General features: G+C 39.6%; 1 protein-coding gene across 2 annotated transcripts; it reads left to right on the top strand.

Annotated features, from left to right (window-relative positions):
• Positions 1 to 3,035: 3,035 nt before the first annotated feature.
• Positions 3,036 to 8,428, top strand: ptmaa (prothymosin alpha a). 2 transcript variants are annotated; one of them, XM_036521510.1, is made up of 5 exons: positions 3,036 to 3,092; positions 7,067 to 7,135; positions 7,340 to 7,433; positions 7,572 to 7,648; positions 7,775 to 8,428. In XM_036521510.1, the coding sequence occupies exons 1-5, from the start codon at positions 3,075 to 3,077 to the stop codon at positions 7,811 to 7,813; spliced, it is 297 nt and encodes a 98-aa protein (XP_036377403.1). In that variant the 5' UTR covers positions 3,036 to 3,074; the 3' UTR covers positions 7,814 to 8,428. The 2 variants fall into 2 exon arrangements, with proteins under 2 accessions (XP_036377403.1, XP_036377402.1); XM_036521509.1 differs by lacking the exon at positions 3,036 to 3,092 and adding an exon at positions 4,249 to 4,417.
• The last annotated feature ends 4,563 nt before the right edge of the window (positions 8,429 to 12,991 follow it).

Genomic DNA, 12,991 nt, shown 5'->3' with positions numbered 1-12,991 from the left:
CAGACCATGAAAGCAGGCCTCCCATTTTCCGTACTGCCTAGCTTGAAGGGCAGGTGTAGAGTATCTGCTTATTTTAGAGAAAACTGCTATGCTTACATTGTCCCACTAGAGGGCAAGAGTACAACATTTTCTGGTTGGGAGAACAAGGTCGGTTAACAATGGCTACAATGACAAATGTACTTCCCTATTATTGCACTTCATGTGCTGCCTACACTGACAATGCTGATGGATATCAATTAAATTACTTCTTATCTTTTAGTCTTTTATAAAAGAAAAATACAACCCCAATGAAGCCATACAGTGTGATTCTGTGGATGCATTGAAATATTTCCAGCCTGTCAATGGGAATTACCCATAATGTATTAATCCTATGACCAAATTATGCTTCACATCTGGACACATATAATACAGTCCACAAATGAAGCATAAAGTATGAGGTGTCTTGTTTATTTTACTATATACCTACTGAATTGACAGGCTTATCGCCATTTGAAAGTGGATGTTTTGAAAATGATGATGATTAATGGAACAAAAAACCTTACTCTAAAAATGCCCATGTAAATGGTGTTCTTTGAATTTTATTTACTGTCTCACACCCATGATGATGAATGTGATACTGTGTTCTAGGAACATGGAGGCAATATCATTATTGCCCACAGAAAAACTAACATTGCTGCTAAGTGATTGAAATTTCGGGCTAGTTTTTCTATAAACTAAAATCATTTTCAGCATATTTCAATTTGAAATAAGTGATAATCTTGAGTAACAAAACTAAAGCAACACTGTCATAAATGTGTTATGTAAGACTAAGGACAAGCTACTCTGTGCTTTGATTAAATTGTCCACTAGCTATGTTCCGAATAGTGCATGTGCAAATGTATAATCTTGTCTACAACTGTGTAATTGATTTTCCAAAACAGATAACAGTGATTGATATTCCATTATAGTACTATCAGATGCTAAGAAGCCTTAAGAGCTGGGTGGAATGTGCCACTGTAACAATAAATATTCTGCAGTGATACATTACAAGGTCAATTAAAGTGAAAATGTGACATCTGGAGCAATGGAAACACAGAAGATGGGGAGGGGGCACTCATGGAGTCCACTCATATGTCTGGGCACTTTGAGGTGTGCAACAGCGCTGTGGCATTTCAAAGGCAGAACTGCACATCTGAGTTTTGCAGCTCTGCTACTACTGACTTGTTACTGACACGTTCTCACATGTGTGGCCTCAGAATGCCTCCTCAGGAAGAAGTATTTTCACTGTTTGTGTCTGCTCCCTATCTGCACCCCAAGGGGAGAGACCCAGAGAGCTGAAGACATATGGAGACAAGCAGATATCTGCATATCTGTCACTCACAGAATTTATTTTAAAAAGAAAAAAAAATTGAATACATGAGTTGTATTTGCTGTGACTACTTTACTGCACTTTTGCCCTCTGGTGCCTCTGGTGGCCAAACAATATAACTGCATAAGCACATAAAAAGAACCAGGCAGGAGTCAGCCAGTAGGAGTTTCCCACTGTCAGTTCAGGAAGGTGTGTTAGGGCCCCCCTGAAGTCGCAGTCAAACTGGAGTCAACTGCTTACAAAGCTGCAAACTTTAGTAATCAGTTATAGCTTCATTTATGGTTTTGCTGCTCTGCTGTCATTGTTGCATTATATTTCACTGACATGCACAAAAAATTTACAACATAACAATGGCACTGACAACTTTTGTGCCAGTTACTGATCATTGAGCGCACTAGGTCCTCCACATAAATGACGTACTGTAGTGTTCATATTATTTCTGTGCCGAGTGTGAAGGCGTCAGACACCTCTTTCCTGACATGTTTAAAGATGAAGAAAATTATAAGAGTTTCAAACAGTTTTAGCATGATCTGATTTCAGAATATCATTTAACTTGGCAAGACAACTGAACAGTTTACAGTAACATGCATATAATCTATCATACACAGATCACCTTGATTACCTGTGGCACCAGTCTTATTAATATTTTCACTGAATAACTAATTGAAATTGCTCCCAGAAGTTGTAAATAGCAGATAGGCTTGCATGTTGACAATGAGCAGACAGTATATTAAGCTGTTAACCATTGTCATCATGTTTTCTTTTGTTATACATTACTGTATTGAATGGTACTGTTCTTAATACAGTTTGCATCATTGTTCAATCTTCAGATCATGTGTAGTGACATATGAAAGTATATGTACGAGTGAAACGAAATGGAATGGAGCACCACCGTATTCTCTTAGGCACATGCCTTTGATGACTGTGTTAAATGATGAAGCCCATTGGGTCAGAGGAATGGATCACGCATGCAAATGTAACGACGTTTACACCTCTTAATAATACTTTACCATGAAATAAGATAGGGATCCGTGACATATCCCATTACCTGGAATTTCTGAAAATGTCAATAGTAAACGATTCCTCCATCTTTACACTTCACAGAATAACTCTACTTCTGCTTATGTTAAATTTGTGAAATGTAAATTGCGCGCGCATGTGTAGTCATCAGATTATGAGGAGCACGGTATAATTAAGCGGGAGCAGACAGGCAGATGTCACCTGTAATTTTTCCCCTGCTCCGTTTTCTACTTTTCATTAGCATTTTCAACTGCACAGAGTTAATACTGTGTACACTCTTACTTAGCAGAAAGCTTGTTTCAATCAAACCCACAGGGGAAACGCATTGTTAAATCGAAATGATAATCCACAAATGCATCTAAAAACATTAATTTAGGGTATTGTCCTTAGATGCATTTATGGGTTTTCAATTGTTATCAATCATTAATTATATAGCCTTTTTTCTTTTCTTAAGTATTCGGTCTTAAAATTATTAGTTCGTGAATCAAATAAGACAGTCCCGCGTATCTTTTGTTACGGGGACATGTGAAGGTCCATACACTGAATTTTTTCCAGGTTTTACATGTGACCGATCTTAGATTGATAGACTTTCGAATGGTCCAATCAATGACCGCAAAGCGTCAAGTACGTGTTCGCTCCAGTTACTTGACCAATGGGAATGGTTCTTTATCACACACTCACCACTACGACGAATTTTGGTGTAGCGATGGGCCATGTTGGTAGGGTAAGCCTTGTACCCCTGTCCCTCAAAAATCTGCGTCTTTGTTATTCGCATTAAAGTAACACTTTAACAAACGTTCTAGCTAGAAAATATGCCTCTGTGTGTTAATAGAGTGATCAGATGCAGTATCGCGCTGTTAACCTACAAAAATATTACGTTGAAAAGCTATCTTGTCAAACTGATAATGGAAAATATATTTTATTGTTTTAGCTCGACCTTTAAAAGGCTAGCTTTGGTCTTAAATCGTTACACACCCAAAACGGTCAAATGATAGTCCCTTCGAAAGGGAATTTGTGTACGTGTGCCGTCGACCTTCACTTTATCTAGCTGAGTCTACAAACTAATGTACTTGAACGCGACATGCGCACTGCTCTACGCACTAATATTTCAGACAGGCAGAAGAACAGGGGAGGCGCTATATCTGTCAATCCTTGGGGGATCCAGAGTAACACATTCGTTTTAGCTAGGTAATCGAAAGGGCGAAAGTTATACGGACAGTAGTTGATCTGACCAAATACTTAATGGTGTTTCAGTGACACACTAACTACGTCGTACTAAAATTAAAAGTAATCTCTTTTTTTGATATGCCAGCCCAAAATTGAGCTTTAAACTCTGAAATGAGCAAGTGTATGGCCTAGCCAATCAACATTGAGCAAACGGGCATAAACATCATACAAGGTTTAAGACATGTACCTGCAATTTACAAGAAAGAACATTTTTCCAGGACTGAAATACACATAGTCTACCTAATTATAAAATAGCCTTTAGTGTGTAGCTAGCCAATTTAAGATATGACATAGATTACAGTACTGTCTTCCTATTCTGAATGTTACGAATCACAAATGAATTCACTTCAGCCATCTACTTAGAGTATGGTTAGAATGTTTGAAAAGTTTTTGTATCAATTTCATAAGCTTTCGTTTCTTTCAGGATGGGGGTTACTAATCCGTCAAAGTATAGCGAGCAGTTGAGGACGGACAGAAACTCGTTACACGAACGAGTCAGGGGCTGGTTCAGAGGCGTGCCCTTTTGGTTTAGAAATACTATCCATTGTTCCACCCTGACGAATCAGAAATACACATATCGGGGATTATTGGCCAATCGTATTATACTAACCGTCCCTTGGCTCCGCCCACAACTCTATATTAAAGGCTCTCCCACCGCGTGAGTTTGCCACTGGCACTTAATAGCGTATTTGTAGACTATTATTGTTGCTGCAAGTGGATTGCTTTTATTATTTTTTTTTCGATTTCACAAAAAGATATCAAACGTTAGGACATAAAATGGCAGACACAAAAGTAGATACCAGTTCGGAGATCTCCACAAAGGTAAGCAGGGGAACTTCTGTCACAAATGATGGATTAATTTGCATACATCTCTTTTACGTCGATATTTTACGTGGGTTAATATAGTTTGAAGTAAGCGACTAATTGCAAGAATTATATTAAAACCAGAAAATGGGTTGTGAGTATACTTATTCAAATTGGAAATTAAAAGGCAAGTCTCTGGTTTTGGGATTACTTGAAGCCTACGGGAAATAAATTTGAACAAGCGGTCTCAAGTTAGTCTCTGAAACAAGAAACAGAAACAGGAGCAAGCACTGCCTTATTGTCCGGAGTGTAAGTCTGCGCGGGTTCTTTGTTTATACAAGCGTGTTGGTTCCTCTTTGAACACCAACGTGAAGCGGAGCTCTGGATTTTTAAGAACAAATCCGCACAAAGTCGATCTTGATCAACAGAATGTATATCTATATTTTTCCTTGTTGCATTGTTTTTCATCGGCTGTTTACCGGCCGCATCCATTTACCGACCTTAGCGCATTTGGAGTCGTGTTCTAGAGCCATCCTTATCTATCATAAGTTAGCTTGACACCTCGAAGTATTTTCATCACTTTTTTTGTATTTCTGTTAAGATCTATTTCGTGCGTTGAACTAGGATACAGTTCGCGGGAATATAACCTGTTAATGTTGCTTGTGTGGGCTACATAGCATGCAAATCATAGCCTAATGCGTGCTTTATGTATGTACGCTTGTAGTGATTCAATTTCCAGAAGTAATTAGTAAAATAAACTTAGATGCTCCACTTTAGTCACCCTGTACTATTGAAGAGACGAAGGTATGTATTGCGGACTGGAGATTTCCACGAGCTGAGCAGCACCAGCCTAGAGTAAAATTTTCGGTCTAGTTTTAAGGTTTGTCTAACCTCAGCCTTTGTATGAAGCGCCATAATATGACCCGTTATGTGTAGCCTACTGATGAAGAGCAGTTCTAGATAAATTAATCCTCGGTATTGGCTATTCAGTTTCGGAACTGCTCTCGATGTAGGTCTCTGCATCGTACATGTAGCATGCTAGAATAATTAGAGGCGCAATTTCGGACGTCTGTGATGTGGGAGAGAACTGCTTCAGCTGTAGAGGTCTGCTGCCGACACGGTTTCCCTCACATTTCTAAATGAAACCAGTTAAGGCGCACGATGGATGCTCAGGTTTTCGTTTCCCAGTTGTAAGGCTATCAATGAAAGGGGTCATTCGTGTGTTGGATTTGGGGGGCCAACCCGGCGCTTCTCGCGGCAGTACGTTACACACCTTTGCTTAAAGGTAACCTAATAAGTGCAGGATATGTGCGCAAAGTTTAATTGTTTAAAGTCGAAGCGAACGAGAGTAGGAACGTCATCTTCTCCACCCCCTTTACCGGTGCCTTGCACCTCCGTAACCTACTTTCACCCAGGGAGGTGGGCACTTACCGAAAGCACTAATAGTGTAGTAGCCTACCGGCTACTTATCATTTGTCAAGGTTTTCCACAGTACACTGTGGCCATCCATTATTCGAACTCGATTAACCATATTTTTTGAAATGCCGTATTTACCTGATGGACACCCCCCAACGAACCATTTAGCTAGGGACATAGAATTGTCATCATTTACAAGATCGAGCGCATGTCATCAATAATGAATGGAATTGAAAATGGAAGCGTCGCACTTTTTTGCGCGGAGCTGTTGCTCTGAATGCTTTATTTATAGAATTTAGTGATTGAAATGCACTGGTAGTGGTTTAAGGAGGCGGTGCTAGCGTGATGCAGCCGGTAACCGGCTTAAAAGCTAAAGATTACCGAAACTAATGAATAAAAGCGATTTACCTTTGAGAGGGAGACGTCCAAACGAAAAGTGCAGTCATTTTAGCAGGACTGAGTCACATTTTATGATGAAAATGGCAAAATCTTAAGATGCTCAAAAAGCTTTCTTGTAAAGAAGTAACCAAATTTTCAGAATTTTTCTAAATATGATCAATTGAAAGTACCTGGTGCTGGTAAATATTTTACCCTCAGGTCAGTTAGATTCAGAGGGAAACGTGCTTTTCTTTTCTCTATTGTCTCTTCGATCCAGCTAAATTGACCTGCCTCTTTCTCGTCGGCTGCATCGTTGTTACGTTTTCATTGCTGTTAAAATAATCGGTCAGTGCACTCTGGGAGTTAGAGTCTTTTCCCCGGGCGTGTCTTCCTGCTACCTTGTAGTGAGCGATATTCACTAAACTACAGTACTCAACGCGTTCAGCGTATCAAATTACAACACTTCTAGCGATTCACGTAGGCGGGAAGTAGACAAGAAGCACCACCAATAGGATGCGAAGAATGGAAGTGTCGCGTTTCAAATGTAAAATGAAAGCATGCTCTGGAGGAAGAGAAGGAGGAAGAGAAGGCAGAGGGGGCGTTTATGGACACAGTTGCAAGGACAGATTAATTTCTCTCCCCCTAAACAGTGATACACAGGAATGAATTGTTTCATCATGGGATTACAATTTGTCACCCTGTACGTACACAACATAACTTTACTAAACATGGATTTTAACTAGTGATATTCAAATGATGGTCCTTTACTTTATTGTAATTGTACATAATCAAAATATTTGTACGTGTTAAAATGCATTTAATTTCGATTAAAATCTTGCGTATCTCACCAATTTTCTGTCTGTTCTGTTGTAGGACCTTAAAGAAAAGAAACTTGTTGAGGAAACAGAAAATGGAAAAGATGCACCTGCTAATGGAAATGCAGTAAGTTTCCATCTGTATCGTTGTCCTGAAATCTTGCTCCATTTAAAATTCTCTCATGAGTGAAAGAAGTAATTTTACAAAGAGTGTTAGGATACAGACAGTCTTGTTTGGAGGCATGATATATTTTTGTTTTAAAGTCTGTCACACTTTTTCTTGGCACGTGTATTTAGCTCATTCAATTTACTGACCTTTGGTTGCCCACAGGAGAATGAGGAGAATGGAGAGCCAGAAAATGAAGTAGATGATGAGGATGATGATGATGTGGGAGAGGAGGATGATGAGGAAGATGATGGCGAAGGTAAGTGTAACACACCATCCTCTGACTACTCACAAACTCTGAAAATGCTGACCTTTTATTACATGTGGTACAGCTGTGAAGAGGGGAAGTTGTTCAAATGAATGTTCATTGCATTTAAGTGGGCTTTTCTGTCTGTAGGTGATGATGATGATGACGACGATGAAGTTGAAGGAGGCACTGGGAAACGAGCAGCTGAAGATGATGATGATGATGAGGTATGGACTAACGCATACAAGGTCCATTTTTACATTCAAGTGCAAAGTGGATTCCATGCAGAGAACACTTATGTTTATTTCCCAGTGATACAACTGTTAATCTCATGGCAATATTCTTGTTTACAGGATGATGTTGGAACGAAGAAGCAGAAAACTGATGATTAGAAGTTTCTCACTCTGCTGAGCCCCTCCTACCCCTCCTCTCCTCAACCTGTCTGTTGGGGGAAGGAGGGGGTGAGGTCCAAGACAAATGTGGTCATCATCAAGTAGAGTCCAACATCCATGCACACACACCCAACTGCAAATTTTTTAGAATCAATCCAGACTTCAAGGCTCTACCTTCTTAATGAAATACTTTAAAAAGGATAATTTGTTTGTATTTTTATTTACATTTTATATTTTTGTACATATTGTTAGGAGGTCAGCCATTTTTGACCATGATCTCTGGTGACCAAACGGTGCTTTGAAGTTGATGCTTCTCTATAAAATAGACTTTACTTGTGGTTTGACCATGTCATGTTATCTCAACAGATTACTTGTAAAAAAAAAAAATAATAAAAAAAAATCAAAACCGATTAAATTCAGAGCATTCCAGTAACTTTGTGTATGTACTTTAGTTGTACCATAACTAGTTGGTTTGTATGAGATGGCAAGGCCAAAGAAAAGGATTTTTACTTTTTTTTTTTTTTTCTTTTTGGTCTTTAAAATTGCTGTTTATTGTGGCCTGTTTGTATGTGTGAAGTTTGTTGTACGACAATAAACCGGATTTTTATTTTGTGAGTTCTTACATTTTTTCCTTATGTTTTTCCTTTTTGACATGTCATTAGATTTTAAATGTTTAAAACAATCTCGTCCATTAAATCATGCAACTTTAGGCTCTATGGAAAATATCATTTTCAGATACGCTGTTAATGTATTTTATTGGCCTGTTAGAAATGTACATCAATGTAAATTATTCATGCCTTAAGATTTCAAATCTGGTAAATTATATTGCATTTAACAAATTTACTTGAGTGTTTTTTTTCCCTTTTACAACACTGTTTTGTCTGTCAGGGGAGTTCTGTATGGTGTATGTCATTTTTGTAATTGGAGCACCTTAAGTTTCTCAGGCATATGAATTAAGTTAACTGATGAAAGGTGAGACTTCATTGAGCAGTCACCTGGTGAACAATTGAAAATGCCCAGTTTTAGCAAGTGTGCAATTTGTAATCAGCTGAGTAGGGCTATATTACAAAACCTGGCAAAGAAACACTGCCACGACCACGCCCTGCCAGTGGTTAAATAGTGCATGTGTAATGACAAGGATGGTATTCTGTTCAGCTGAAAATGTATAAGGATTCCTGGATAAAGACGGATGTTACATCTATAAGTCAAACAAGTGGCATGCTAATAATTTTACTTGCAGTAGGTGAGTGTTTAATAGTTACTGCTCATTCATTAAATACTGTTTGCATATAATATAGCATATATATATATATATAGTGACAAGAGAATTGCCAAGTCATATTTCATCATGGTCCCTTTTACTACAATCTGTGTGGTATACCTACACCACTGCTCCCCTAGAGTTATTTCAGAAGTGTATTCTGAGCTCTGTGGCTAGAGCTGCATCAACATTAGCCATGGTCCAGTCACATTAAAAGATATGTGCATGGTGAAGACTTCTGCAGTGCTTTGATAGGCCAACAAATGCTAAAATATCCATCAGTGTGAGTTGTAACCCTAGTTTCAGTTCCCATACTGTGACACAAGAGTCAGGCATCTGCCATCTCCAAGTTCAATGAGCACCACAAATGTAGAAGTCTTGTATGTTGTGTTACAATGAAAAGCAGGAGTGATTTTCCTGGGCCAAATCCCTCCTTTCCAGGTCTAATGGGATCTTCAATCATATGCAATTTAATTTGGTTTGAATATGTTCTTTTTCTTTTTTCCCTTCAGTGCCTTGATGATCTTTTCATTGAGATAAACACCTTCTCCTGCCAGGGTGGTAATGAATTTTTGTGTCTGTACATTGTTTGGCACCTTAGCACATTAATAGTATTCATTCATTCATTATTGTAGTCATTTTTGTGTACCTGTTGTTCTTTGCAAGTTAGGCAAGAAATCGTGCTGCATCCAAGATGCTAAACACAGTTGTGGCTCTTTATCATGTGGTTAGGCACCCAGCCAATTGCATTTAAACGGGGTTACAAACAAACGCCAACGTCTTCCTGTCATCACTCCAGTCCAGGAGCTGAAGAGTGTTGAAGGGAGTTCTTTACCTTGTTCAAATGGAAACAGTAAACTGGCTCACAGTTCAGTGGTTTTCCTGTGGTCTTTCAGAACTCCAGCACATAAAGAAACGGTTGATTCTACCCAACCGCCCACCATAACCCTTCCTCACGCTCCAGGAGTGGCTTTGCAGCAGAACTGAATTAAACTGAGAGGCAGCACAGCACTTTTTAGACATCCCCATGGAAACCACCTTTTAAGGAGGAGGAAATGATGAGGTTTAAAACACATTTAACTAATGAAGTTGTAAGGCCAATTTATTCACCACAGAACAGACTGAGACACATGCCATCAGATACCACAGTCCTGCTGTTCTTGAATTTGACACTGAATTTGAAAGCATGTAGAGGACACACAGGATTTAATCAGAAGGTTTTTATTTTCACCCGTCAGGTTAGATTAACTGTTATGGATGCAGGATATCATAACTTGTCATAGCAGGGACTGCTAAAATAAATGGTGTTGCACAATTTCCACACAACATATTTTCTGTAGTGAGGGCTACAGTAACACTGACACCATGCTCTAAGCCTAGATAGCCTATAAGATAACAAGTTACACAAATAAAAAAAAAATACATTTGTCAGACCTTATTGTTTAATTACTCTTGACATACTGGTCCACTGGTCTATGTGTCTGTAGGAGAATTGTGAAATAAAAACAAAAAAGTAAAAGATGATAAAGGGAATCTTTTTGGTGGTGCATATTCCTTGTTCATGAAAGGCACAAGTTACTGTAAAATGCTGTGCTATTTAATTAGCCTTCTACTTATACTCACCACACATACATGTTCACAGTGTACACTGTGCAAGCAAACAAGCAAACAAGCAAAGTGAGGGGGATGGTAATAGTAAGGATACCAACCTGGGATAGAATTATGAGAGATTGGGGCTCTCCAAAGACTCAGTCAGCAAGGCGATCGCCATACAGCCCAAATACAAAACTGGCTACTGGCACTGGTTATTGGCTAACAATGTCCGGGATCCCACAGCAGTGGAATAAACTGGCCTTGTTCCACTCGAGATATGGGCACATTGGCCAGTTTCCTCAGGCTGACCGCTCTCAGGCACCCTGTTATTTGTCAGGAGCTTACAAGTTGTCACTCTGATGATGTCAGTGGAGTAGTACCTATCCTGTGTTTAAATTAGACCACAGCTTGTTTTGTATGTTTTTGTTCTACAAAGAGGACAAGGCAGATAAAAGCTTCAATCAGAATGAAGGAAGAACTGATAGATACAAATTGCATACCTTTATAATGTGAGGGAATTTGGGAGCTTTGTGATGGGTGACCATATGTGCATGGCCTTACTAGTGGACAATGAAAGCAGTTAAAAGGCTGCGTATGTCCCCTGATTGCACATTAGCTCACAATTGTGAAAAAGTTGGTGAGAAGAGACATGTTTATTGAGGAAAATGTGGACAAATGTGTTTCTTTGGGAGGTTGTTTAGATACAAATGCATTGAGGAAAAGACCCTCCATGTTGTGCCGTATTGCGAATGTTGGCTGGTCAATTCCCAGAGTTTACATTTATTATTAACCAAGTACAGGATCCATTCCCTCTGACAGAGAATATATCTTGCCACTTTGTATTCATCCACATCTCTGGATTATGGTTGTCAGATCTTGTGTCTCTTGCCCTTCGAGCCAATCTCATTGACATCACCTTGCTGTCTTTTGGGACTGTCTCCATGAAGAAGAATGCTTTTTTTCCTTTCTGGATTGATATTCCCCCTCAGCAGTAACATGGAGCATACTCTGTGCATTCAGTCATGCATTAATGCATCAGAATAGATCTTCTGATACTTGAAAGATGACACTTTACAGATTTGGCACAGGCACTACTTCCAGCAGGCAGAACGATGGCAGCGAGGAGGTGCATCTTTAAAGTACAAACAGGCACCCTGTTTTTGCAGGGAAGGATGAATGGAAGCCAGCAAGCTAAGTCTACTACATTGTTGGGGGATGGAATGGGTGGGCAGCAGAAGTGCTGCAAGGCTTACTCAGGACCAAACTGACTTACTGCCTCCAGGGCACCACAGATTACAATGTGAGAAGCCAAATGCTGATCTTTCTCCCTTCTGCACCGGCTCAGACCGAGGCACAGATGGCACCCCCCCCTTTCTTCCAGCCCACCTACAACAGTACAGATGGTGGACTTTTCTGCTCCTTCCTCAAATTTTATTGTCGGTCTCCATCAGTCCCCGCTGACAGCCCATCTACTTAGTGTCACAGAGAGTATGTCTCTCTTTCAAACACAGTCCCTGATGGACAGTTACAATTACACACTGGTTTGCTCACTTTCAGGGGAGGAGTGCACTAAGAAAATGGGAGAAATAGTAGTTTCATTAGGGGAAACAAGATTCACTCGGTTCATAACCAGGGCTATCAGTGGCCTTTTGCCTAGCTGAGGTTAAATGGGTAGAGGAAACCTTTGTATTTTTCCGTAATGTTGTAATTAATAGTGGACCTCAAATCCCAGTTGCCGTTCTCTAATGATACTGTCTGATTAGGCACCAGTTTGCGTTTGTGCATTTATTGGAGCAGCTGAACAGGTCCTACCTTCCTGTGACCTCAGCTGAGTGTTGACATTACAGATAGCTGTCACTGCACTCAGGCTGGAGTCGGAGGAGTGCTAATGATGCTGGATTTTCAATGCTGTGATGAACCATGTCTGGTACATGGGAGTATTACGCTCATCAAGTGCTGATTCATTAGGATGGGGCTGTGCAAAATATCAGATATTTCAGCCACATATTGAATTCCACATCATTTCATGGATGTCATCATCTTCACACTATTGCTGGTTTAAGGCCATTGATGAATTTTTCATGCAGTAAAGCAGCAGCTGTGATGTTGAGAAATCAATATGGTAGAGATTAGCTGAATAAAGTAGGTCATTTACATTGTGCAAGGAGCGTATGGCTGGCTAATGTGTGTTAGATCAGAGTATTAGGTCAAGGGTCAGATCATGGTATGTTAGAAGATCTGGGATGAAAATACCAGGATAGCTACACGTGGATTACCACACAATGACTGATGTACTGTGAAATCTGATGAGAGTACAGAATCCA

Source organism: Megalops cyprinoides, chromosome 2, assembly GCF_013368585.1.
Source record: "Megalops cyprinoides isolate fMegCyp1 chromosome 2, fMegCyp1.pri, whole genome shotgun sequence".
Classification (NCBI taxonomy): Eukaryota; Metazoa; Chordata; class Actinopteri; order Elopiformes; family Megalopidae; genus Megalops; species Megalops cyprinoides.
The sequence above is the reverse complement of the archived record's forward strand: the minus strand, read 5'-3'. Positions and strand labels throughout refer to the sequence as shown.